Source organism: Anas platyrhynchos, chromosome 3, assembly GCF_047663525.1.
Source record: "Anas platyrhynchos isolate ZD024472 breed Pekin duck chromosome 3, IASCAAS_PekinDuck_T2T, whole genome shotgun sequence".
In the NCBI taxonomy this organism is placed as follows: domain Eukaryota; kingdom Metazoa; phylum Chordata; class Aves; order Anseriformes; family Anatidae; genus Anas; species Anas platyrhynchos.
Window position 1 is genome coordinate 66,901,079 of NC_092589.1, and position 27,818 is coordinate 66,928,896.

Consider the following 27,818-nt stretch of genomic DNA (forward strand, 5'->3'; position numbering starts at 1 on the left):
GACAAATTTCTTGGAGTTTTATTAGAAACGTTCTTTGAGTCAGCTCGTCACATTGTGTGAGGTATTTTCATTGCAGAACTTATTTTCTGTGGGTCTTTGTAGACTATTAGCCAACAAATGTGGTTTGAATAAGTGAACATCGCACTGAAGGATGTGATCATCACCTAAAAGAGAGAAGATAGATGGTCAGTGCCAAGTGACCAATTTTAAATTTCTCTTTAGTTTTTCATTCAGTGAAACATGTTTTTTAGAGGTATATAGTAATTCCCAAGTTTTGGTGCTTAGCCCAGATCAGGCTAGGAGTCCTTGCATCCTGAACCTTACCTGCTGGATTACACAATGTTTGATTATGATATCATGTACTATTTAATTCAGACACCGTGATTGCTAACAGATGCTGAAATTAGTTTCTGTTTGTAAATGTGATATTACTGTCACATTTGTAAGTTTCTGAAGAGAAAAGTTGGTTTATATACAAGAAAAAAATAATTAGGGGTTCTAGATGCTTTTTTAAATAGTGCAGCATTAGCAATACTATCAGAATATTGTCCCTGGAATATTCATTTATCTGAATAACACCTTTAATCTAGGATTTTTATATGAGTGAGAGATATTTTTATAGGAAAAAAAGCAGATGAGTCTTTCAAGAGAATGCAATTTGAGACCCATTTATTTCCCAGAAATAATGTTTATATATAGAAACTATAGGCTGTATGTAGCTGTTGAAGATCTGCTATTCCTAAATGTACAATGGACATTGTATTACAAATCTATTGCTAAAATAATAATAATAATAATAATTTTGAAACCTAGCTCTATAATTCACATCAGAGCAATGTCTGAAATACTTTGTTTTGGAAATCTGTTTAAACTCAAACCACCACATTCTGAAGCAGAGCACTGGGGCATCCTTCTCTAATGGCTTATTACAAACCTCCTAGGGACTCAATGGCATGAAAGACACTGTATGAGCTCAGAGGGATTTTTTTTTTCTTGCCCCGTTTGTAGCTTAGATGTCATTTGTAGTTACTGTGTACTGATAGTTTACTTCAAAAGAATGCTGATTGAGGCCTGAGGAAAAGATCGAGCTATGTGCTAAAAAGAGGTGAAAGAATAAATGCTGCTTTGCTGTTTCACTGATACATCTATCCTAGCTGCCAGATGCTTATTCCTAGTTTGAATTCAAAATTGATCCTTTTAACCTGTACAGATAAGAACAGTCAGATTATTTATTTATTTATTTATTTATTTATTTATTATTATTATTAATTTTAAATATTTTACGGTTCTTTAATCTTTTTCAAGATCCAGTAAAAGAAAAATCCGCCTAAGAGGGGACCTTGTACAATCGTTTTTGCTTTTTGAGAACACGCACCAAAATATAACTGTCTTCAAATAATTCCTGAAAATAGCTGCGAAAAGGAAAGGGTGTTTCATAGTCTTACAAATGATTTTGTTAGCTATAACGTTAAAGTCAGTTACAGGTGCTTTCAAAAAAGCTTGTGGTTAGGATTGTCAGAGATACCCAGTAGTTTTGGATCTCTCAGTATCTGGATGATCTATATAAGCCTTTTAAGAAGACTTGAATACCAAACACGTTCTCAGCAGCTCCTGAAAAATTGCATGCTTTGAATTTGGGAACCAAAATATCAGAAGGGTCAGATTTTGAAGTCTCATCTGCTATAGTAAGTCCCAACAGCCTATTGGGACTTACTGTTGGGTATTTTATTGATTTACATTGTTGTAGAAGTGGGGTTATTTTGGAGAAGAAAAAAAGAATCCCTTCTGATGGATATCAAACAGTTCTGTCACCGATACCAAGGAAGCTACGGTGCCTTTAACTGCACTGCCGGTCAAGGCTGCTAGAGTGCCCAGACTGCTGTTCATGTGTTATATTAGTCTTAATGATGTTGCACAGCTTCCAAGACTTGTACACATCATTCATACACATATCACACATTTGCCTTTACAGTCGCAAGACATTCAGAGTAAAGTTTTAAAAAGAAAAGGGTTCTGGCAATTTTTGCAAGTTCTGGCAATTATGCTTCCTAGGATGATTGGCAAAGATGTATTTAGGATAATGTTTATATGACGCCAAGGAGTGGTGTTTAACAAAAGTTAACTTTTTTTTTCTGGAAGTTCCTCTTAATTAACATGGAAAACAGAACCACATATTGGCTAGCAAAAAAGGCCAGAAAGATTTTGTTGTTGCTACTGATTTTAAGAAAAAGTTATAATGACTATGGAAACCTAATGTAGTACAAGCTTCTTTCCCCAATAACTTACACATTATTATAATTTAAAAGTTAAAACCAAGACCTTTGCAAAGTAAAATCAAATAAGGTAAAATGCTCTTAGATTTTAATTGCACTAATATAACTCATAATTCAATTATTTTTTTCAGTATTATTTTCCTTTGAGTTGTTTAGTTACCTATTGTTTGTGACTTATAGTAAGCAACTGCATTTTGGGACTTTGGAAGTCACGATCAGTTTTGTCTCCTTTGAGATCTACCAATTATTCAGTTCTCTTTAATTAATTCATTTATTTTGTTCAAGCGTGAGATACCTAGATGTAAGTGTTATATACCTTTGGAAGAATCTACTTGGTTTAAGGTCTTACTAAACATCTTCCACATTTCATTTTACTTGCATAAGTATGGCTTTAGAAATCTAACTTCAGGCACTTTGCCTTAAAAAAAAAAATAGCTTAAGAATAAAAATATTCACTTGTTCATATAATCAAATGTTATTGTGATCATCTATTGATAATTTTTCAAAATTTTCAGCTCTTTAAAAGGATTTTCTTACTAGACAGGTTGTTCAGATATTTACTGAGAATTTACTATATGTTGATGTTGTGTACATGTATTTCCGAGAATTTACTATATGTTGTAGGTTTCAGATGATGGAAAAACACACAGATTCTTTTAACATAAATTATGTCTATAAAATGTATTTAAAATGTTGTCCTAATATATGGCTTATATTAAAAAAAAAAAAAAAAAAAAAAAAAAGTGAGGTGGTGAGCTAGAGGGCTTTATTTAGATCCCACTTGTTAATATAAATGATACTGTCAATTTATTTATTTTTTTATAACCTCCAGCAACAGAAGATTATTGTGATAAATGATTCATATCACTGCAATATACACCTTTTAAAATTTCCATATCTGGCTACTAATAGGCACTTCTTGAAGGCTTCAATAGTCTCCTTAGCCAGATAACATGACTGAAAGCTGCTTCATGATTAATTTCATCTAAATGTAGTAATTATCATACTTTGAAGTAATGCCTGCAAAACATGCTTTCATAGAGAGTTAGTGGAAGCCAAGGATTAACCTAGAAACATTTCAGTTCAGAGCAGCATATCACCCAAACAGAAATGTGTTTTCCCCTGAATTTTTCAAGACTCTTTATTAGACTACTTGGCAGTCATTTGCATTACCTTATCTCATATCAACATTTCCACAGCAATTTAGAAAGCTGTGAAACTGATGCAACTTTGTATTATTATTGATAATGGGATAGTCTTGGTTTTGAAAGCTACTTATTTTGGCAGCTTCTGCCCTGAAGTATTTCTTCTATTAGTGTTTAAAGGCACAGTTAATTTATCATTCATAAATTGTGGACATACAAATTATCCTGCCTATATTCTAGGCACCCTGTAAATTATTAGAGAGGATGTTCATTTTTTCATGGGTTCCTAAGGTGGTAACTTCTACCATTATTCATCTCTGCTTCCTGTCCTATAGGACCTCCATGAGCAGTGTTTTAGCTGTACAAATAAGACTGGTGAAAGAATATGTAAGGTCTTTAATATGATTATAAAAGTAGCATACTTTTGTACCCAGATAAAATTCCTGAGGTAGGATAGCACCAACCACTATAGTGGAGAGTTATCATTGAATATTTCTGCCTACTTGCACCTACTTGGTGAAGATTCCAAATGTCCTCTCAGCCATCAGAAAAAAAGTTCTACAAAAGAACAGCAGTGCCACTTTCACTGAAGATGGGACCAAATAGCTCATTTAATAGCTGTTTAGCCATGTTGCATTTTGCTATAGCTGACTTATTTTAACTTTTTTAAAAACAGGGATTTTTAAGATTTTGCCTATTCTTATATGTTCCATACATAGGACTGAGTTACTTCAGGTTCATAAGTTATTTCATGTTTGCCCAGTTTTGTTAACAGTCATACATGTTCTCTTTTTTACATGTAATGTAATATAAAAGAAATGTATTAGCTTGAATTTTAACTGGGAAAATTTTGAAGTAGCAGGGATCTTTCCTCTAGGCTGGACTGGAGAGATATCTCAGATTCTTTCTCTCTCTTCTCTTTAAATTTAAAGATGCCATCTGTTATGGCATTTAGGAAATATATGGCAGCTAGAGTTTTGGGTAGGTGTTGTGTGGAGCTGTCCAAACTAGGTGTCAATTGTATGGTTGTCAACAATTGAAGAGAGACCAGACTGAATAGTGTTTTTCATTGCTTGACTTTATCCTTAGGTTTCTAGGGCATCTTGCCTTACATTTCTGCAACCTGAGAATGTACACATGGTGAGCAACCATGGTTAAGCTAGTACATGTAAGCCATGGTAACTCAACCATATGTTGAATCTGACAGATAACTATATTGAAATTAAACATAAATGTCCACATTCATATATGTTTTGTTGCATTTACACTTACATGCAAATTGGTGCAATTTCATCATGAAACAGAAAATAAATGATTCACCACATCATTCAAATGCACTTTGCAACAATAAAGTACGTACTGCAGTTCTCTGTCTACCTATATACTTTCTACCTGTGTTTTTATGCGTTTTTTTTTCTTTTTACCTTACAGATAAAAAAGAAGCTGCTGTGTCCAAAGAACTCAAAAGTAAGATGTTACTGTGCAATAGGTTATGATCTCTTTTACATGTCATATAGTTTCAAACAGCATGTTTCAGTAATCCACAGTAATAGTTACTGAAATGCTGAAAACACAAAGAATAAAGTAGCTACACCATTTATAATTGAAAAATGACATGTTTAGACTTCATCTGCCTCCTACACTCTAAATCCATTCTTATGCTACTTCTAATTCTACACTCCTCTTTGTGACTGACAGTTTTGCCTTCCTTGTTTTCTATCACTGTCTTCAAAAACAAAGGTTTCATAGGGAAGAAAATGTCAAATGAGGTCTCAGCTGAATGTGCTCTCAGTGGCACCAAGTTGGGTAAATGAACTCAAAGTCCAATGTGCCGGAGGACCATCAGATTTATTTTTGTAAATTGCAAAAGCATGGCCTTGCCTATCTAGTTACCACATATGCAGACAGGAAGACTTCTGAGGCAGAAGAGAGGTAGGAGCTGGGCTGTTCTGAATAAATAACGAATAAATAACCTCCACAGGGAAAAAAAAAAAAAAAAAAAAAAGGAGTTTTAGGAGTTTTGAGAACACTTTGCTATTGACAAGAGTATTAAGAGTATTGTTACACCTTTTTCTTCTGCGATTGTAAGCATCAACTGTAATCCGTAATTGTAAGCATCAATGCCTCAATATAGTAATAATAGTATGGCATAGTTACACTGGAAAGATTTCATTTGCTCAGATCTCTTGTTAAAGTACAATATGCAAAAATGTTCAGACAACTATGGGGCTTTGCAATCTCATTCAAATTTATGACTAAAGAATACACTGACTCCAGGGACCATATATGATCTTTCCCAGACTGCATGGCAGAAGAATCCCCTGCCATCCACATTTTCAACTGAAACTTATTCACATAAAGATGTAGTCATTAGCACTGAAATAGTTTGTGAATAATGAACTGTGGACATATTGTAATGAGTCCAGAGGAGAGCCACAAAGATGATCAAAGGGCTGGAGCATACCTCCTAGGAAGACAGGTTGAAGGATTTGGGGTTGTTTAGCTTAGAGAAGTAAAGGCTCCAGGGAAACCTTGTAGTGGCCTTCCAGCACCTAAACGGGATGTACAGGAAAACTGGGTAGGGACTCTTTGTTAGGCAGTGTAGCAATAGGACAAGGCTTTAAACTAAAAAAGGGAGAGATTTAGATTGTGTCCATGAGGGTAGTGAGGCACTGGCACAGGTTGCCCAGAGGAAATGTGGATTCACTATCCCTGGAAATGTTTAAGGCCAGGCTGGATGGGGCTAAAGGGTGACCTGGTCTAGTGGGACGTGTCCCTGCACTTGGCAGGGGCTTGAATTAGATTATCTTTAAGGTCCCCTTGAGCCCAAACCATTCTGTGATTCTATGTTTCTATGATTCTAGAATTAACTAAATAGCATACACTTAAAAAAAAAAATAAAAAATTAAAAAGTTTAATATCTTCAGTACATTTGTTTCAGAGTTATTGAAAAGTTACATAAATTGTATACAGAACATTTTCATAAAAATAAATATTTTTTAAATCAGAATTATTTTATTTGCTCAAAAATGAAGCATTCAAATGAAAATAGTTAAAAAGGATGCTAACAAAAAAAAAAAAAAAAAAAAAAGAATCCTCATCTAATTTGTTTCACAAATGTTATGAAAATGAAAATATAGTCTTGTTGGCCAGCAAGCTCTGTCTGAGAGCTCAGAAGGGAATTCATGCAGGATTCCTGCAGTTCTGTATGAAGTCTATCTCGTCATTCTCATCATTTGTAAACTATGTGTGTTGGATATCCTACTGCTTTTACGGGAACAGGCACTCAGGAAAGCAATGCTAAGGATACTTCTCCAACGTCTTCTACATACTTCTTGAAGGACTGATGAGCACCCCAAGCAATTACAATGCTGTGATAATAACTAAGTTAGGGTATAATTATTTGCTACAGACTTTTAAATGGATGGAATCAAAACAATCCTACACATGCAAAACTATATTTTGTTTTCATTATGTTTCACAAGACAATCTGATGCATCTTTCATGAACTTTTCAAAAGACTGGAGGGTAAGAACTTGAAATTACATTCCTGATATAGCCATATTCTTTTTCTTTGTAATAACACAGTGACAGATGTGAAGGATTAACTAACATTTTTTTGGCACTCTGTAATTCAGGTTGTGATTAAAATGATTAATTATTTCCTCTCACAGTATGGAAATATGAGTTATAAGTTAGAGGACCTTCTAGCTGATACAAAAATCCATTATGAAAGTCACTGGTATTTAACTTATGGAAATTTGTTAGATTATCCTGGTTTAAGTACAGCCTGTATTAACAGCTCCCACAGATAAAAAGGATTAACTAAACACTAGTAAAGAGTAAATAAATCCTGAAGGCTAGTTAGGTTCTTCTACCCAGGGCTTCTTCTTCTCCAAGTCTGATCAGGTGATGCATATGCACTTCATTTGGAACCTCATTCCACAAGGAAATGTTCTACCTCAATGAAGAGAGAATGGTGCAGACGTTTCATAAAAAAAAAAGAAAAGAAAAGCTACATCTAAGAAGCCAGAGAGGCCCTGTTTCTCTGCAAGGAGAACCAAGCAGTTATTCTTCCAAGTGCAGAACCAAACATGGATTTGTTCCCCACATGTTCCCCCATTCCTCATAATGGAGAGAGATTCCTGGTGTAGCCATGTCTGTGCGGATGTACTTTCCAAAAGTAGCCCAATTCTCACTTTTTCATCATGGAGAGATTTAGACTGGGGGGAAAGGATGCCACTCTGAGTAGCTGTGACAACCCAAGAGAAGCCACTGCAGAAATGATAGATACCAGCTGCCATAGGCTGGTTCAGGACTTTTTACTCTCACAGCTGCAAGATCAAAGGTGAAGGCTCCCAGTCCATAGCTGCTGCCTATGTGGGGAGGCCATGTCCAAACCCCTCAATACCTGCTTCACTCTGCTTTGACAGTGGGCATGGAAAAACTAAGTGGAACAAGCAAAAATTAGGGATTCAGTTTCTTATGGCAAATGTATACTAGTCTTGTGGTTAGCCATTTTGTTGATGTGTTTGAATTAAATGAAAGCAGCTCAGCTCCCTTCTCTTTGGATAATCTCTTTGTCTGGTTCTTCAGTGAAAAAATTGCTACAGGCTGATTTACCTCAATGGAAGACTTCCCTTATATTTCTGTTTTTTAAGGTATAACACTATAGTAATTGATTTGTTTTGTTTTGTTTGTTTGTTTTTCAGAGCCAGCAAAATACCCTGCAGCTAATCCATCCACCAAAAAAGCAGTAATACCAGGTAAAGGAGTAAAATGTATTTCTTTCAGGGTATTTCTTGTATTCCTGAACCAGTTTATTGCATCATAGCACCATCTGCTGGATTATACAAAAGCCACTCTGAAGGGTGTTCAATGGTGGTGATTTTTTTTTGGTTGTTTTGCTTTGTTTTTGCCTTTGTTTGTGATCTGCATGTCAATTATTTGCTAAGAACAATTGAATTTTGCAGAATTTTGATAATCTCTAAAATTATCGTTGCTTCTTGTCCTCTCATAGCAGTTGTAAGGGGGCATTTTGGGTCACTCTGAGAATTCGGGTTCTTCAGAGTGCTGGTCCCACAACAGGTTTTACAAAACTGGAATTCTAAGAAAATGAGCTTAAATATGCACTGAAAAGACAGACAAATATTTTTAAACAAAGTAATAGCACAAATTCATATCAAATTCAAAATGGATTGTAAAAAGTACCACCTTTTATTGATTTAGTTTCTATTCTGCTTCACAATCATCTTTAAAAAATTCACAAAGTAAATCTGCTAAATTTAATGATACTGATTCTAATGAATAACAATCTACATATTCAGAACATTAATTGTTTTACCAGGTTTAAAATTAACTATTAAAAACCAGAAAGGATTCATAAGTGAAAATGTGATAGCTATAAAACTGATATTCTTTTAACCTAAAGTAGGACAGCTGATGTTGCAACAGGTTCAGTCAATGTTACAACAATTTCTGTGTTGCTGAACTGTTTTTGGTATTGGCATCACAGATATGCGCTGTATGGGCACTGTCCCCATGGAAAGCCCACTCTCCCTGTTTCTTGCCTCCAGCCTTCAGCTGCTTCTATTACATGTGGCTATATAAATTTATGTGGATATGTGGTGTCATCCTTTTTTTTTTTTTTTCAACTATTCTCTAGCTGTCTTTCTCTGGTTCAGACCTATTTCAGTGATCTACCTCACAGATCACTTCCACTGAATAAGGGAATAACAACTTGCTTCAGCAGGGGAGACTGGCAACTGGCCAAGGGTCAATGCCAGCCAGTAACATCTTAAATTGCCTCTACCTCAGAGGGACTTGTAGCCTTGAATTGCAGTCAATATAGGTAAGCATAGGGCATAATATACAGCAGTTAACTGTGCAGCTGACCTAAGAAGTGCCATTTCCCCACAGATGCTCCCAGTGTCTGCTTTCTGTGTTTGTTTGACACCGTGTTCAGTTGTGCTAACACAACTGGGAGAATAGTGTAAACCACATCACTGCCATGGGCTGGAATTAAAAAATGTCCTAGAAATGTGTGTATGTGGCAGGGTGTTTAGACTGCATCACTTTACTAAATTTGGATTAACAATTAACAAACTTTTATACCCGTGTACATGATAATTTCTTAAAGCATCTTTGTTGCCAAAGTGTGTTGTATAGCTAGACCCTTAGATGTCCCGACACTAAACTGCAGATATCATTATGTTAGAACCATATGCTCCTAATTAATTCATTCCACCTGCTTGCCTCCAATATTTGTGTTCATTTTTGAAAAATATTCCAATGAGTCTGTTTGTTGGCAAGAATGGTGATAACAGTAATGTATTTAAGATAAAGAAAAGAAGAAAAACTGGTATGGCTTTTATGGAAAAATAAAATGGGTTTGTCTGTTCTAACACATTTCTAAATATCTAGTTTGCCTTAAAAATGGTAAAAAGCAGTAGATTATTGACTTTATTTTATGCTTCCCCTCATCAAATAGCACAGTTCTCTGAAAATTAATTTACCCCCAGAATAACTCACCATAGTGAAATACTAAATACGCTTGTTTGGCAACAACATAGCTAGACTGCTGCCTATTAGTACAGTAAATTAAATACATTATCCAATTTCATATTTCATTTTCTTCCACATATCTTATTACATCGCAACCTGTACCCTAGAATGCCTAACGCTGAAGGTTTATTCGTATTAACAGACTGAACAGACTGAGAGCACAGCTGGTCATCTTCCACTGCTTTTACACCACATATGTTCTTGGTCTTAAAGTCACTGGTAAAGAAATCCCTGCCTAATACATAATGAACTATTTTTATCTCCATATGATTATATGGAGAAAGCAGAGAAAATTACTGTAGACAATTGAAGTCTATGACAGCTTCTGAGTCTGGAAATTGGTGGCTGCCATAGGAAACCAACCTTAATGAATATCTGTTACCAGATTTTCAAAGTGCATATTTTCAGATGTACTTTTATCTAACTGGAAAAATTTCCTCTCTGATGCTCGTCTGAAGATGGAGACCAAAGCACTTGTCTTTAAAGAGAAGTGTAATAGATTCACAGGTATATGCAAGTTCTGAAGGGAGAAAGACTGCTGAAGAGGTGTTGAAGATTTTTCATCATGCTAGCCTTCTCCAGTTACTGTCTTTTGATATCCCCATCCGAACCCTGCTCCTCTCACTTCCCCAGCTGTGCCGGTAGGACAAGTCTGAGGGTGACCCCACCTTACAAAACACCTGTCTAGCATTCCTCCTTTGAGGAAGGGCACAGGTTTCTTTCACATGATTTCTTAGACCATCCCATGTGCACTGTGCCAATCTCTGAAGACCAGGAGGCTCCCGAGCTTCTCAGAGTCTGACATGTAAGTGCTGAGCACCTGCCACATCCCACTGGTGGGGAGTTTTGGTTCTCTGGAGAAAGTGGAAAGAGCTCCCACACTATGCTGTGTGTCTTTCTCTGCAGTTATCACTAACATATGGCCAGGTGAGTGGTCCAGGTGTCAGCAGTGGCTCATAGATGCATGGCAGCCTGATAGATCTGCTTTGGCACCAGGAGGAAAACAAGTACAGGAAAGTGCCAAGGAGGGAAGGGAGTGTGTGAAACAGGCTCAGTCCATGCAGGAAGCTTTTTGGTATGTTTGGGTTCACCAGCAGGCATAGAGCATCAAAGCCACCAAGCCCCATGTGTTTCCTTAGATAGGGTCAGGACTGTGATCAGTTCATCTGTGAGTACCTTCACTGAAACCAACAAAGGTTACTCATAACTTCGTGTGCATTCTCTAAGCACTGGTGACAGTACTTTTCCCTCATGATTTGCTTGATTTAAAATCACACTCAACTCTTTTCAACAATGTAAAAAATTAAATCCTAATTGCAGCTCAGAATTTCCCTGGAATGGTCTTGCAATTTTTAATTTAATTTTATAGTATAATTAACAGATTTTGTAGTGTCACTTAATTGTCTAATTCCTGATTTTTAATGCCTAATTTTTCCCATTTTCCTCTCCACACACATTAAAAATAAATAAATAAAATAAAATAAAATAAAATAAAATAAAATAAAATGTAAATTTCATTCATTGCTCCCTTTGGGTTCATAATAGAAACTCTTTTTGACCACCATTTCCCCTGAAAATCGATGAATGTATTTTGGACTCAGAAAGAAAAAAATAAGTATGACAGATGAAAGGTCTATTTTAATTGCTCAGATGTCAGCTGCATCCAGTCTCTCAAACCTACTTTGTCAGTTGTACTAGAATTATTATTATTTTATCATGTCTCTGATTTTTTTTTCACTGGTAAGAAGGAGTTAGGAAAAAATATATATATAAAATTCCTTTTAAATCCCAGAAGAGTTTCCTTTTTGGTCCAGGTTAACATAATTCTTCCTCTCCCCCACCTTAACTTTTGGGGTATTTAAATATTATATTGTCTCTCTGTTATTTGGTTTCTGTCTGGTTTTAAAGGTTACAGGCTTGGGTATCTTTTCACATTAGGTAGAAATTATCATCTCTCCAGTCCTCAGTAACCTGCAGAAGCTGGGGTTTGGTCCTCACCTATTTGTCCCAGTGAGTCTCCACTGTCATTAGTGAAGCCTAGCAGCTGACTCTTCTCCTGGTCTGCCAGGTATTCATTTTATCCCCAGCAGCTAATACCTTGCTGCTATCGTGGTCCGTCACTCAACATTTTTTCAATATCCATGGAAATCTATTAGGTAGGTGTAGATAAATAACGTAAATCATTTTAGCCTACTAACATTTTCATCCCATCTCAAGCCTAAGAAGCTATTGCAGACTAAAAGGTCTTATATAGCCCACTGGATCATGTAAGCCGGATCATTATCCAACTCTTAATGGGAATGAAAAAATGAATTCTTGACATATGCTGCAATAAAGGAAGAATATTCTAGTGTTAGAAGATTTCACTTTAATACTTTGTATTCTTCATATACAAGATTTATTTAAGTGGAGCATGAAATAGCTTATCTTACACTAAGCTTTCTGATCTGAAATCCAGTTTTTATCCTCTAGTTTTTTAAAATTTCTTGATCTAGAATACAGAATATTTTTGCTAGTTTTGCTAGAATGATGAGATGCCCAGTCTCATAGCCTGGCTGTTGCATTTATACATTCCTTATAATATACTGCATTTCATTATCGGATATTGTTAAATAATTTCCTATACTTCTGTTCACACCAGAGTTAACCATGAATACATGTGTACTTTAATAATAATAATTAATAATAATAATAATAATAAACAACTTGTTTCTTTGGCTATTACCAGATATTATTAAATGTTACAGTCTAGTTTTTGCAAGGCTACAAGGTACTGCTAAAACTAAAATGGCATTACTTTAAGAGCAAGGCAGGGGGAGCAAGTTAACTACAAAACAAGAAATGGGTTGGTTCTTTAATACACGAAAGTTAACAATAGTTAAAAGAGTCAAAATAAAACGCCATTTAAAAACAATTGAGAGGTAAAAGGATTAAGTGACCACTGTTTATGGAAAAGTGCATTTTAAGGAATTTTGTTCTGTGGCTGGCAAGATTTAATAGCCCTGAAGCTTTTTCATGATTAATTGCTCTTTCAGCAAGAATCGGGCCCAATTTCAAAGCATCTAGTATGTCTTTCAATCTCTTCTGAGTCAACAAAGCATTTAAGTACATGCTAAAGCTGTGTTGAATCCAGACTATCACATACACTGCATATGATTACCTTCTCAGACGTTTATCTTTGGGAAGTGGTACCACCTTTGCTTTGCTAGGAAGGGAATAAATTGGCCTCACCTTGCCCGTTGAGGCCATTATGAAAATGACACTTAATTTACAAAGGAGCAGGAGTGAAGTCAAAAGAGGTGATGTGAACTCAAGTTTTCAGTACCATGTGTGATTGTATTACATATACAATTTACAACATTCTTGAATGTAACAGTGTTGTATTTCTAGTGATACAAGTAGACAGAAAGTAGAAACACAACATACTTCACTGTGATGTTTCTTAGGTATGATTTTTCTCATGTCATACAGGTCTGAATCAACTACAGACTTGAATGTTTCTGTATTAAAAAGTTGCCACCTAGTATTGAAAGTACAAAGCAATCTACTATCAATCTGCAGGACCGCTTTATTCTGCAGAGTGACACAATCTGATGAGTTTTCTCTCGTTTAACAGCTGATTGGAATGCACAAATTTGGAGATTTACATATTTCAGAAATAGTGGTTGCTGATTTTATTTCATGTGTGTGCTAGACTGATCTCAGCATTTTAACAACTGTCAGATCTACACACTTCTAACACCTTCTGTTGATGTCCTCCTACATAGAATATCCTGAGTTGGAAGGGACCCACAAGGATCATCAATATGACACCATCTCTGTAGATATCCTCTAAAGAAGTTGCATGTCCTAGTTACAAAAATATTTAACCACATGCATGACCTTTGACTCATACTTTGAGAGCAAATACACCAAAGCTTTTGCTCACTGCTTCCTTCTATCCTTCTCTTTTGAGACAGTTGACATCAGTCCCCAGCTCTGAGTCAGGCACTACCATTACAGCGCCTGTTCAAAATTCATTAACTCTGAATTACATGTATTCTTTTAGGATTTTGATGCATTAATTCTTAGGATCTACTTGTTTTGTTAATGAATTAACTAATCTAATCTACATATTGCTTGCCTAATGACAGGCAAAATCTTAAACTAGAATTTCCTTCTAAGTTTTCTTTCTCTTCTAAAATATTCTCTTATTTTCAGTGGGTTACAGAGCTTGAAGCAGAAGTAATTCCCTTATTCCCTTGTCACAGGAAGATGCAGTATGAGTTATGACCACCCTCCCTGGGTATATTTTTCTCATAAATCAATTACAAAGTCATTTGACTCTTTTTTTTTTTTTAACCTCAGAATGAGAGGAGGTTGGGAAAAATTGAATTACTTTCATTGTGTTGCCTGTTGTTCCACTTTGAGCAGTTCCACCTAGAATAACAATAGAGATGCCTCCCTAGAAGTGCTCCTGGTTCAAACAGATGTAGTTCAACACAGGATTTCTCTAAATCCTATACAGTGTCCCCCTAATTATTGAGAATTGACCGGAAATATTTATGCCTGAGCAGCTTAGTCATCTTAGTCCTCAAAAGGTTCAAAGTATCCCTCAGATCCCTATTTAAATGAAATACAGTCCAAGGTTTATCTTTGGCAGACACGAACTCTATGTCTGTGCTTAAAGATTCACATCATGTTTTTAAGTTGTGTTTTTTTTTTTTTTTGCCTGGATGCTCATGCCAGAACTCCTGAGACTAGTGAAGTTAATTTGTTCCTAAATCAAGTTGTGCTACTGAGGGGCATTAAGAACTGATCTCTTCACAGGGACTCTGTTCATAACATACGAGCATTTCAGAAAATGAGTGCTATTTGTGGGTGATACACCAGTTCTGAACATAGGCAGTTCCCTAGCCAGCATTGTAGGATTAGCCTAATTTTCTTTTTAAGAATTGTGAATCAGAAAGAGTTTTATTCCAATGGGAAATTAGGCACTGTTGTCTATGAATACATCCAGACTGTGCACTAGTTATGCTAATTCTGCTGGGAAACTACAAGACCCACACCTTTTCCTTGCCACATGACAAAAGTGATGTATGTTTTCCTAGGAGTGATCAAATATATTCTATATTTACATAAGTGTGCACTTCGAATGTGCTTACTTAAGCAACCAATTTCTTCGCATGTGATTTCCATCCTCGGGGAATGTTTTTCCTTCAACTGAGAGATTTGCCAGGTTGTCAAGACAGACATCGGAAATCTGAATTCTTTCCACACTTTCTTATGATGTGGATTCCTCTTAATTATCCTAACTTTTGCAGAAACTAACAGAGCATTTTAGACTCCAATACGGTAAATTATCCGTCTCCCTTCTGAGAGTCATCTTCATCTTTAGGCTTCAGTACGGAAGCCTTGTGGAATAAAAATGGTTTTTGTGTGTTTTTTGTTTGCTTGGTTTTTTTTTGTTTGTTTGGTTTGGTTTGTTTGTTTGTTTTCTCTGGATTAATAAACTGGATATTCTAAAAGAATAGAATGCTAGGCTTTCTTCTGACTATCGGAGGACCTCCTCAATTTCAAAGAAGGATCTGAAAACTGAGAATGATCAACCCTCTCAATGACCCCATCTCCTAAGAATCCTAGGGGCAGTACTCAAGTGCATTTTGATCATTTCTTTTTTTTTTTCTTCTTTTTTTTTTCTTTCTTTTTTTTTTTCCATCTACCTTGCTGATGAATAAGAAAAGGTTCTCTAGACTTGAATGAATGTTTCTAGACATCTTTATTCAAACATGTCCACATAACACAGAGGATCCTATACTACTAGTCTTATTCTAACTTCAAGATTTTTTGTTTGTTTGTTTATGTATACCTTTTTAGGAAAACACAGTTTGTTGACTATTAAAACATAGAGGGGTTTTCCCTAAAACACCAAGGTATAACCAGCTGAGCCTCTTCTCCATGACAACTTTGACAGCAAAACTGTTGTATGGTGATGTCGAAGGATCTTGAAAGCATCTAACCTGCTTTTGATGAAGACTGACCAAATCAGCTGAAATTTAAGGACTTTGGTCAATTTGTCTATCCTAATACTAGCTTCCTCACTGAGCTTCAGTCATACATTCAGTGCACTACCTTTATCAATCAAAATGTATGGTGGCAGTGGATTTGGCAGTGATCCAGTCAGAGAAGCAGCAGTCAAATGCAGGAAAATAAGTACTTCTGGGGAACAACTTGAAAAATCAGGTTTGATACAAAACTTTCTCATGTGGATTATCTCAGGTCGAATAACATGACTCAGCTCATGTTGCAATCTTTCCCTTCAACAGAGGAGACTAAAGAGACCTTTTCTGCTTATGTTCTCAATATTCTTAACAAAAGACTATCTTGCAGAGCTTTAGCACCCTATCTCAGTTGGTTTTAATTAACCAGCGTTATAAAGGTCTAAGAGGGAAAATGACAGGCACATAGCCTATAAAACCAAGATTACAAGACTGTAAGACTAACTTCCTACTCTCTAAGGATTTAGTATTCAAGACACTGCATAGAACATAACAAAAGCAGTATTTAACTAGATTCATCAAAATAATTGTGGCAAAATTAAAAGTACAGAAAATGCCTTTTTCTGCAGCTACTGAGTGCAATCAGTATTGTTTATCTGACGTGGCATATACCACAGAACAACAAATCCATTTGAAATGCCATTTATTTAAATATTTTCCCAATTTGTGTATTTCCAAATTCAGTTTTTATTTTTCTGAACACTTCTTGGATATATGTGAATTAGAACATAACACAAGTGCAAGCACACACACACACACACAAACCTGTGCACACAGATATACAGATCAGAATGGGATGTCAATAGTTCTCTCCTGACAGATGGCAGAAGGTCACAGTTTGTGACTGTCCATCATCGTACTGAAGATTAAAGTGTACCACAGCAAACATGCCAATCTACATGCTTTTCAGCACTGTTGGCACTCCAGGGAAGAGTGTGGCTTGGAGAAAAGATGAGCAAAATCAAGTTCAGGCTCTCTTCTCTCTTCCACCTGCTCCAGCAGTATCTAGGAGTGTGTCACCAAAAACACATTTATATGGTTTTAAGAGCAAGTTATACACCATTTTTCATAAATCAGAAAAACCTTTTCTTGAAAACATCAGAGTTTATTTGATGGTGAAATATCAAAGTAAATCCAATCTTAATTCCATGCATGGTAAGAATATATTTTGTTACAGAAGAACTTTCCTGAATGAAAACATGTAAAGTCTCTCTCTCTCTCCCTCTCTCACACGTGCACACACACACCCACACATCTTTATAGATAAGAACAACAAATGTCATGGCAAATATTTAATGTGCCTACAGTTGGCAATATCCTTTCATGTGTCATACTAACTACTTGTTAGCAAATAAATAAATAATAAAAAGACATTTAAATCAAGCAATGGTGATATGAGGCAAAAAGGAAAGACAAAGATCTAGACCTGAACTGTCCTGTAGTTTATGGCTCGTGCAATGAAAGAAAGATTTCAGTTCATTCTATTAAAATACCATAGGAGGCATTACCTGAAATTTCATATCATCTCAGATTTCCACTGAAGGGCTTGATGTCAAGTTCTATTAGTTATTAAATTTTTTGAAAGGATGCTATTTCAAATTGCTTCTGGAAGCAAAACTCATATAAAAGAAGCTCTGTGGAACATCCTTAACTTTTGCAGTTTAAAAAACAGGAAACAAAGCTAAATAAATAAAAAATATTATCCTTTGCAAAAATGCTTGCTGAATGTTTTTAATGTTATACTGTTCCCTGATCTCATGAGAGCTGACAGATCTTAGAATGAGAGGGAAAAATAATTGCCTCAGAATCACTAAAGCCATAATTACATTTCCTTGAGTTTCCAGGAAGCAGTCCTGAGCAAAAGAAAAACAGAAAACCCCACGAAACCAATCAAAACTCTCATTTCACAGGATGAGTCCTAAAATATCTGAATGAAATTGGATACTCTGAAGAGCACTTGGGCTACACAAAACCAAAGCTGCAGCTGTTGTTATGATTAAGCTCTTTGAGTCAGACAACCCCCTGAGTCCCAAAATTCTGTCCTCACACTTTTTGCTGTTTTCTGGGCTTGGATTGCCACCCAAGCTAGGATGCCATCATAAAAATATAAGATCTATCCAGGTAATAAACTATTTAAAGCCAGCCCACTCTCTGTCTCCACTTATCCTTATTGCTGGAAGAATCACATTTCTGGCTCATTGCTTGGACCACATCAACCTGCTGCTTGACCATCTCCACTGAATCTCATGTCATATATACAATGTGATTGTAAATCATCAGTAATAGTCTATATTATATACATTATGTAATAAACACATTAAAATGTTCTTTATATAACTATGCTAAAGTTGGGTCCCTGATTTCAGAAAACTAATTGTTGTGCTTTAAAGTGCAGAAAAAATTGCTTATGCAATTGTCATGAAATTCCCACAACATTTTTTGTAAAATGGTAAAAACGATAATCCTTTGTTGTTTTTTTGTTTTACAGAGCTCAAAACGAAACTATTTAGAAGCTACATTTTGCTTTAATATATATATATAAATTGGCACTTTGGATAGATTTTAAAACAGAAAAGAAATTAATATTTCATTACAGATAGAACTACATGCATTGCTTGATACAACTTACTAGGAGTAGGAGTATGGAGTAGTGACAAACTTTGTCTAAAAACTTAGCAGTTGTAGTTTTTTCATATTTTGGGTTATGCATTTTCAAATATCAATTATTTTCATAGATCTGCATAGTATTTCTTTTAGATATGCACAGCATTTTGTATTAATACTGCTTATAAAATAATATTGAATGTGGATACTATTCATATTAATATGTTATTGGTCAAAATATTTCATTTTCTACTGAGAAAAAATATCCCTTTTTGCTTATTCAGTTCAAGAATAAATCAAATTTAAGGACAGGTTTGATTTTAGTGAGGGTACAGCATGCAGAATCACTTTGAATATGGAACTTTATATCTTGATTCTAGACTTCAAGTTGTTAAGGTACTAATATTCTTTAATTTTATACTAGAGCATTTATACAACTATTTTTCTTAATAAACATAGAGAAAATATAGTCATCCTATAGAAGGAAGTGATGAGCATGCAAAAATGCTCCTTTATGCAAGAATGTATTTAATACAAGCAGCTGTTAATCTTTTTATCAGTCAGCTTAAATGTTCTTAAATGCAGGTAATGTCCCTGTGTAAATCAAACTGACACACTGGAGTTTTTACATATACTGTGTAAAAGCGTGTGCAGACATCATCTTTGGATTTCAAAAGCTGATCTATTATTTTTGATATTATTTTGCCCATGCCTGGTAGATGATGTTGAGTTTCTGAGAGACAAGTTCAATATTTTCCTCTTCCCTTTGGATGGCTGCCTACTCCTCTAAAAATGTTCTGAAACAAATCCTGGCAAGATGAAAAGAGCTCTTACAGAAATTCCTATCAAAAATTTGTAAATCGCAGTCATGGTTTACCAGAGGGGTACAGGGCCTAGGTGGGCAAAGCTTTTCAGTTTCAGGTCCCAGACCCTTTAGTAATCAGCTTCTGTTGGCCACAGCTCCCTTCACATTGCATATTCATGTAAAAGAGTCCTTACCCCCTCCTTATGTACCATGGTTGTAAAGCTGCAGCAGCTGTATGAGATGTTCTGCTTAGTCTCCAGTCTCTATGACAAAAGGCAAGGAGCATGTCACAGATGTCTGCAGAGACACATACGGCTGGTTCACAGGCCTCCATTTAGTCTGCCATGAAGTAAAACTGCAGATATTTTAACCTGCATTACTACTAGAGTTCCCTTTCGCATCTTATGATATGGGTTAAGTCCTTTGATGTCTGATATTAACAGTTATCTTGATCCTGTTTCCACATTGTGAAAATCACTGGGGATAAAGTGACTTATGATAACTATAAAGGTTTTATTTTGATGTGCAGGAAGGTAGAGAAAGGCTCACCTGAACTAACCCCCCAAAGCAATGTGCCACATCCAGAATCCACTAGTAACAGGTTTTTGAAGTTTTTTGAGGAAATTCATAGATGATATCAAATTGGGTGGAGCTGTTGACTCCTTTGAGGGTGGATGAGGTCTTGCAAAGAAATCCGGACAATTTAGAAAGCATGGCAACTACTGACAATATGAAGCTTAACAAGAGCAAGTGCCAGATTCTGCACCTGGGAAGGGGCAACCCTGGTTATACGTACAAACTAGGTGATGAGGCACTGGAGAGCAGCCCTACAGAAAGGCATTTGGGGATTTTGATCAACAGTAAGCTGAACATGAACAAGCAGTGTGCCTTGGTAGCCAGGAGGGCCAACTATATCCTGGGGTACATCAGGCACGGCATTGCCAGCTGCTCTGTGCTGGTGGATCCTCACCTTCAGTACCGTGTGTAGTTTTGAGTGCTGCAGTATAAGACATAAACTGTTAGAGAGAGTCCAGAGGGCAACAAATGGGGTAAACAGTCTAGAGGGCAAGATACATGAGGCGCAGCTGAAGTCACTTGGTTTGTTCAGCCTGGAGGAGAATGAGGGAAGGCCTCATGGCAGCCTGCAGCTTCCTCATGAGCTCTGCTCTCTGGTGACCAGTGATAGGACCTCAGGGAATGGCTTGAAGTCGCAACAGGGGAGTTTCAGACTGGGTATCAGGAGAAGGTTCTTCACTGATAGGGTAGTCAGGCACTGGAACAGGCTCCCCAGGAAAGGGGTCATGGCACTGAACCTGTTGGAGTTCAAGAACTGTTTGGACAACAATCAGACACATGGTCTGACTTACTGGGTAGTCCTCTGGGGACCCAGGAGTTGCACTCAATGATCCATGAGGGTTCCTTACAACTCGGATATTCTGTGATTCTATGATTCTAACATGAAAGTGATTGTCCAGCTCAAGTAAAGAAGACATTATAAAAAGAGGAAAGTGTGCTTGACTTTTTTTTTTCTTTTTCAGAAACACACAGGAAAGAAAAAATGGTGGATACTGGTAAATATTATCCTTTTTTTATCTTATTTTTCAGCTGTCCCAATGTTTTAAAATAATCCCTGTTGTAAGTAAATATTTGGGTTTTGTTTGCTTGCTTTTACAGCCAAAACAGCAAAGAAAGAATCAAAAGTACATGGTAAGACCTGTAAAGAACACTAATTTCTCATTTATCTGTTTTCATTTTAAGTTAAGACAGGATTAGGTAAAGGGAGAAGAGAAGTTAAGCCAGGGATAAAGATTTGTTGGTTTAATCAAATTTACTTGAGCAAATGACTGTGGAGCAGCCATGCAGCTATTTTGCCTTCTGGAACAGTGATCTTATCAAATGTACGTGAGAACGATGGTGAGTTTGTTTTATTTCAGTTTTTAAAGGTTTGTCTTTTCAGGGAGGAAGGGGCCTTGCTTGGAGATCACAGTAAACTGATAGAGAGCAAAACACAAAATAGGAACTTGAGCATTTGGAAGGGAGGAAAGAAGTAGGTTGTTTTGGTTTGGTTTTATTTCAAATACCTATGCCCACATATTTTATTCCTGTAGTTAGGTGCTGTTATTTCTGACAGGAATCTACTTCTCAAGTTTAACCAAATTTGGAAGAGCATAAAGATTTTAAACTCCTTTTACAGCCAAGCTTGATGACTCACTCATCTGATGACTCTATTTTCTTAGATACAGATTCTGAGCAAAAAATACAGTAGACAGCCAATATACTAAAAAAAAAAAAAAAAAAAAAAAAAAATCCCTCCTCTTCTACAGCCTAAAAACCTGACACAATGCTTCAAAATGAGGGTATCAATAATGAGAAACAGAAATGTGGTAGCTTAATTCATTTCAATCCAATTATGAAGAATAATAAACAAATGAAACTGAAAGACACATGTTCAAGCAATACTTCTGAAAATGGATCTTCCCCTGTACCAATACAAGCATGGTTCTTTTTCCTAAGTTACGCCTTGAGTTTTCAACAGACTCAGAGAAAATGCTCTTAACTTCCCAGGATAACTGAGATTAACAAAATGAGATTTCTGTTGCATATACTCCACCAATGTTTTACTTTGCAACCTGTTTTTCCACCTTCTCTTATTACCTGAAAATAGCAAAGCTAGTGGAACCGTATCTATACCACCTGACCTTGTTTTCCATCGCTTTTAAGCTACATGTTTATTAGTCATCTGCTATAAGACTATCCAAACAAGCAACATACGTATGCTTCAGTTTTCCTCCACATAAAAACTAATGAATGAACAGTAGTTCAACAGTAGTTCAGCCTACTCTGTGGAAATAGGTAGCACATTGACCAAGGGATGAATATGTTAGGATATTCCGTCCTATTCTATAAAATCTATTCTAACAGGGCTTTTATACATTTGCAAAAGTTATTCCCTGGAATATTTTCTTGTATTTTACAGCATCTGTGGAAACTCTGAAGTCAAAAGGTGGGTAACTTTTTTTGTTTTTAAAATTAAATTGGAAGAATGCTGGTGTTTAGTCTGTTCTTTATGAAAATGTTTCTTGTGACAAAACTGCTAGCAGGTATGATTTATGTAAAATAAAGTAGACCTTTTAAATATTAATGGGTCCTTTCTTGCAGCACCTGAAAGGCCCTTTAAAAAAAAAAAAAAAAAAAAAAAAAAAAAGATCTTTTTTCAAGTTATCCATGGACTGACAAACTATAATTCTCCAACTTCACCAAATGCATTTTCTAACCTTAACTCAAGCCATAAGTGTTTTTGTTTGTTTGTTTGTTTGTTGTGAAGGGCAGAAAAGACAAGTAATCAGTCTTTTATAGAGACGTGACACAAAGTAGTATCTCTCTTTTTGCCAGTCCAGCTGCAGCACAAAACCAGTGACTGAAGCAGTTTTATTTACTGAGTCTAGGAATTTTTATGGAGAGGTTCAGCTTTTGCGTTGCTTTCATACAAGAACTGCCATTGGGAGAGGGTGGAAGATATGGGGGCAGAACTTTCTTCACCATCTGTTCCTTCCCTGAAGGCACAGGGCACTGGGACTGTTCAGAAACCTCAAGGTCTTAAATTCCATCTGAGCAAATATTAGGTTGTTGTGTTAGTGTCTGAATTTTTACATATACAGAGTGTAAGATATTAACTCTGAATCTTTAAGAACATTACAGGTACCAGTCATATCTTAGAAACGAGTGGAAAAGCACTTCACTTGGAAACAAGTGAAAGCACTTCACTTGGAGTTCATACACTACTCTATTTATTCACATCAAAGACCACCTTGTTTTGCAAACATTCCTATTGAAACAATAGCACTACTTTTATCAACTGCTCAGACTTGTGAACAGTTTCCAAATCTGTCTGCCAAAAGTCAAAGGCAGAGAAATGAGAAATATTAGTTTTTAACACACTGCTGTCATTCAATCATCCTCTTTTGAGTTCATTTCCAAAGAACTCATTGAAAACCAATATAGTGTTCTGCAGTATGAGGAAGGGTTGTAGAATCACAGTCTTGGAGATTAATGTAAGGAAATCAAAGCTGATGCAGCATTCCCTTTATTGGATGTTTTTAAGCTCCCTGCTTCATGGGCTAAATTCATAATGCTGTCATTGCTATGCAGCTAATTGTATTGAGCAAAACAGAAAAGAAAACTAATTTAGACACTGCTTTCTTTGTACTCGCACCAGATAAAAGGGAAAACTGGTGAGGGGGAAAAAAAATGTATTTTGTGTGCATCTTTTTCACTTTCAGCAAATTCTAGAATGCAAAATCTGAAAATAAAAGTAGTCTTGATGCTACGGGTGACTGAATAGAGCTTTTACCAATTGCTTGAAGCCTCTGAGCAAATCTTTTTTGAAACATTGTTATTTCTTCTGTAACACTGTACTGTGCATTCAGTGACAATATTTCAACTATGAACCTATTTCTGCCAAACCTGTGTCCATTGGGTTAAATAAATAAATAAATAAATAAATAAATAAATAAAAAGTGAAATGTTTATTTCTTGCAGAATTAAGTCCATTTCTGCAAACTTGAAGTTTTCCTTGGCCACTGCTGGGAAATTGGCTTTTAGAAAATGTTATTCTCACTGACTATATTTACCCTTTTATTAAGAGCTATTTTCTTTAGGTCTTTTGTGAATTATAATTAACAGGATCTTTGAAACAACAGAGACTTTATCCATATGTTTTGTTGCAGTGAGTGGTCTCAAGTTTTTCCACTGAATAGCACATTTCATACTTTTTTAGATGAGAAGCAAGCATTTGTAAATGCAATTTGTCTTCATCGTGTCACCAGTATTTTGAAGAACAGAAGAGAATCTGAATTATAAATCTTGAACTAAGGTGTACTAGAAATAAAACAAAATTCACAGTTCACTAAAAACAAACGGAAATTCTATGTTTCTATTATATCAGACAAGAATTGTTCTGGTTTTTTTTGTTTTTTTTTTGTTTTGTTTTGTTTTTTTGTTTTTCTGCTGTCAAATTAGTGGTTTCACAACTGAAAATGTTGATCTTAGTTTTATCATAGGATCAGATTAATGTTGAACCCAAAACTCTTCTTTTGTATTTAAGTTAATAACAATTTTATTTTTTCCTCCTGACATTAATGCATTTAGACTCAGTAGCTCTGTAGTTGCAGTGTGGTTTTGAATATTCAGTAACTGTTGGCTAATATTGAAATTTTTAAGCATATTCATGGAAGGAAAACCATCTTTGCCTGACAACAAGTGAGGTTTTTTATATAATTCTCTTCCTATGTAATTAAATTAAGAATAATATGACATGGAAGAAGGTCTTTACCATTCCCACTACCTTGTATTTCTGAAAAACTATCAAGCTTATCGGAAGCTTATAAGAAGTTTTGTTGCATTCTCTCACAAAAGGTTTTATAATGTCTTTATAATAGGGAATTTTTTTGTTTTCTCCATGCAACAGAACAGTTCATAAATCATAATAGACACTTTCTAGGTTCATGATTGCTTGATGTTTGTGAAGTCATGACAAGGGGCTCCTGCCTCTGATGTCACAGTTCAGTGAGTTTTGCCTCCAATCAATGTTTTCTTTTAGTTTACCTTCACATTGAACAAACATCTCAAAACAGCTTTAAAATCAGTGGCACTTTGGAATACATATTTCTGATAGAGGTTCTAGTTATGAAAACTCTCTGTTTAGGGATAAAGATAGTCTTACAAATTAGCCTATAACTAACAAATGTAGCCTATAACTATTAAAGATGCAGAAATATTTCACTGTTGGATTGCTCTCCTGGAAAATAATATATATATAATAATACTTGCTAAGTTCTTTCTTTTTTGTTTCCAAAGAGCTTATGATGGAATCAGTGGAACAATTATCATACAAACCAAGTTGATGCACATTATGCCAACTTACTATGGATTTTGTTGTGAAAGGACAAAATATAAAGGGAGTCCAGACACCATGTAATTCATCTATTTCTTTAACTATAACTTGCTGAATAGATGGATTCCTGGCAAACTTATACTTTTGCTTTTGCTTTCACATGCATCCTTTTTTATTATTATTAGTTCAAGTAGTTAATTTTTATGCCTGATGTTTTCCTTCTGAGGAAAAGATTATTCTAATTCCATGTTACTTAGGTGATACAGCTAAAGGATCAGCTTTTCATGTAGGGAGTGCCTGCAAAGGGACAGACTTTTACAGAGATGATCTTTCAGGATGCCACTCAGAAGTGTCATAATCTTGAAAATGCTTAGTAAAAGGGATAAAATCTTTAGCTACTTAGAAAACTTGTCCATTTTCTAATACAAATGAAACAAAACCTTCATTGAAGTCTTATTCCAAAACTGATTCTATGTGTATTTATAACGACTGTTAAAGTGACACCGATTACCTTGATAATAAAAGACCTCTCAGCATCACCGAAGCAGCTCACACCTCTGTTCTCAAAAAGCTGAGTGAATAAAGTGATGTTCTTATTCTTCTTCCAAGTATTACTCTTCCATGTCCAGATGATGCTACTTGCCAGTTCCCAACAGCAACTGAAGTGCTAATCTATCATAGCAATTTATTTAGAAATGCTTATAGAAGCATTACAGCATTACTGAATGCACTGATTGACAGAATACTATTAATAGTACAAGTTGTTATTTTTAAATATTAGCTACAAGGTTGCTCAAGACTGACTGGTTCTTTCATTATAGCTGTACTCTTTGTATACCACCTCCACACAATTTTGATGACTCTAAATACCTGTTCATCTCAGAAATTTGTATTGCTCTTCTAGGTGGATATTCAGTGTCTAGAAAATATTTTCAGTTTTTATTCTATCAGTCTTCTGGTTTTCAGAAATTGAACAAACCAAAACTTCTTTCTTTTAGCTAAAATGACTAACATGCTTTGGAGAAAACAACTGTTCTCAATAATTCATTGTATTCTTATCATTGCTGCTGAAAATACATTTTGGAGTGCATATGGGTCTAAGTGCCCTTTTTCTTTTTCTTTTCCCTTTTTTTTTTCATATTAAAATAAGCTTATTCTTTAATATTTGACAGTTTTAGCAAAATTATTAAAAGCCCTGTGCTCACACTGGCAGGGCTCAAAGCCCAGATTCACCTAGGCATGTAGGTATCTAATTTATTTCTGATTTAAGTAGCCTGGCTAATCTGGGCCTAAGTAACCTAGATGGTAATAGAAGAGATCTACAATAAATATTAACTAACCTTGTTCCTCTTTGCTGTTCTGTATGTCTAATGACTGACACGTTAGGTACTTGAATAGAAAAGGAGTACTCACTTTTTTTTTTTTGCTATGGATCATCAGTCAGTCATCCTTTCTATTCAGACTTGACTTTCAGGCAAACTGAAGATTACTTTCTATAAAATAAGTTACCTGAGTGTCCTGGTTTTGGTTTTACAGAGAAGTAACTGAGGTGCAATATTTCACTGTTTACATGGAGCTTGCTCACAAACACACTCTCAACCCACAGCATTCTGGGATAAACAAGAGCAAGTGGCAGGGGAATGATTGATGTGTGAGAGTTGGTCCATCCCACTCAACATTAAGCAATTCATCTGTCCATACCTGACATTTCAGTGAATCTTAGGAAAGAGTTCCTGATGGGAACAGAATATCCTTCTTCTGGCCTCAAGCCCACTTGCAGACACTGCAGACAGCCGGTAGCATACAAACTGAGCTGGCCTGCTTAGGCCAAGATGTCCATCAGCTTCAGAAGGCTTCCCTGCTGCCTGGGCTGCAAGCTTAGTCTCAGGATAGCCACCAGGACACCCCCTGCAAGAACAGCAAGCACACTTGGAAGCACTTTATGAATTCTTTGAATCCACATAATTTCTCAGTGAAGAAATAATGGTAATGGAATGTGACCCTCAGTATTTACTTCAGCTTTAAAATACAAGTTTCTAATTTACTACCACTGTGATTTTCTGTAATAAAACACTGAGTTGAAAATTTTTCTGTGCTTGTCAGGTTGAAATAACAAGCTGAGTGGATGTTATATGCCGATAACTCTGTAGCTGTAAAGACATTTCCATACTAAATATATAGGTCATTTGAAGTAAATTAATTTTCATTTTCCAGTTGCATCCTGATATTTATGCTGATTTTTTATTCTTTTACCTTTTTTAAACTAGGCAACAATGGTGAAGCATATTTTCTTAATGCTACCTTTTTTTTTTCTCTCAAATGCCGTAGGAGGATACCTTTTTAAATTAGGAGCAGCTATGCTCATTCAGCATAGTGGTTATAAATTGCAACTACAAAAGCTTGGCTTTATGAAAGTGAAGTGATGACAGTGCCATTTACAGCTAAACAAACATGTTTACATATTTGCCAGATTTGTAGCTGAATAATTTAATCATA

General features: G+C 35.7%; 1 protein-coding gene and 1 long non-coding RNA gene across 22 annotated transcripts in view; one reads left to right on the forward strand and one right to left on the reverse strand.

Annotated features, from left to right (window-relative positions):
- Positions 1 to 27,171, reverse strand: LOC140002200 (uncharacterized). Of its 2 annotated transcripts, XR_011808387.1 has the most exons (3): positions 26,832 to 27,057; positions 25,834 to 25,994; positions 1 to 164 (listed from the first exon to the last, which is right to left on the reverse strand). It is a non-coding gene; the product is annotated as an uncharacterized lncRNA (long non-coding RNA). The 2 variants fall into 2 exon arrangements; XR_011808385.1 differs by having other exon boundaries at positions 25,834 to 27,171.
- Positions 1 to 27,818, forward strand: part of TRDN (triadin) — a 239,662-nt gene that overhangs the window by 133,754 nt on the left and 78,090 nt on the right. For 16 of the 20 annotated variants that reach the window (XR_011808384.1, XM_072036042.1, XM_072036055.1 and 13 more), the window contains 5 exons: positions 4,850 to 4,885; positions 8,131 to 8,184; positions 20,968 to 21,000; positions 21,104 to 21,136; positions 22,407 to 22,433. Coding sequence is in view for 19 of the 20 variants with exons in the window: in XM_072036042.1 (XP_071892143.1) it covers positions 4,850 to 4,885; positions 8,131 to 8,184; positions 20,968 to 21,000; positions 21,104 to 21,136; positions 22,407 to 22,433 (183 nt within the window). In the remaining variant the exon portion in view is untranslated. The remainder of the gene's footprint in view (positions 1 to 4,849; positions 4,886 to 8,130; positions 8,185 to 20,967; positions 21,001 to 21,103; positions 21,137 to 22,406; positions 22,434 to 27,818) is intronic. The other 4 variants (XM_072036044.1, XM_072036045.1, XM_072036051.1 and 1 more) reach the window with 1 other exon arrangement.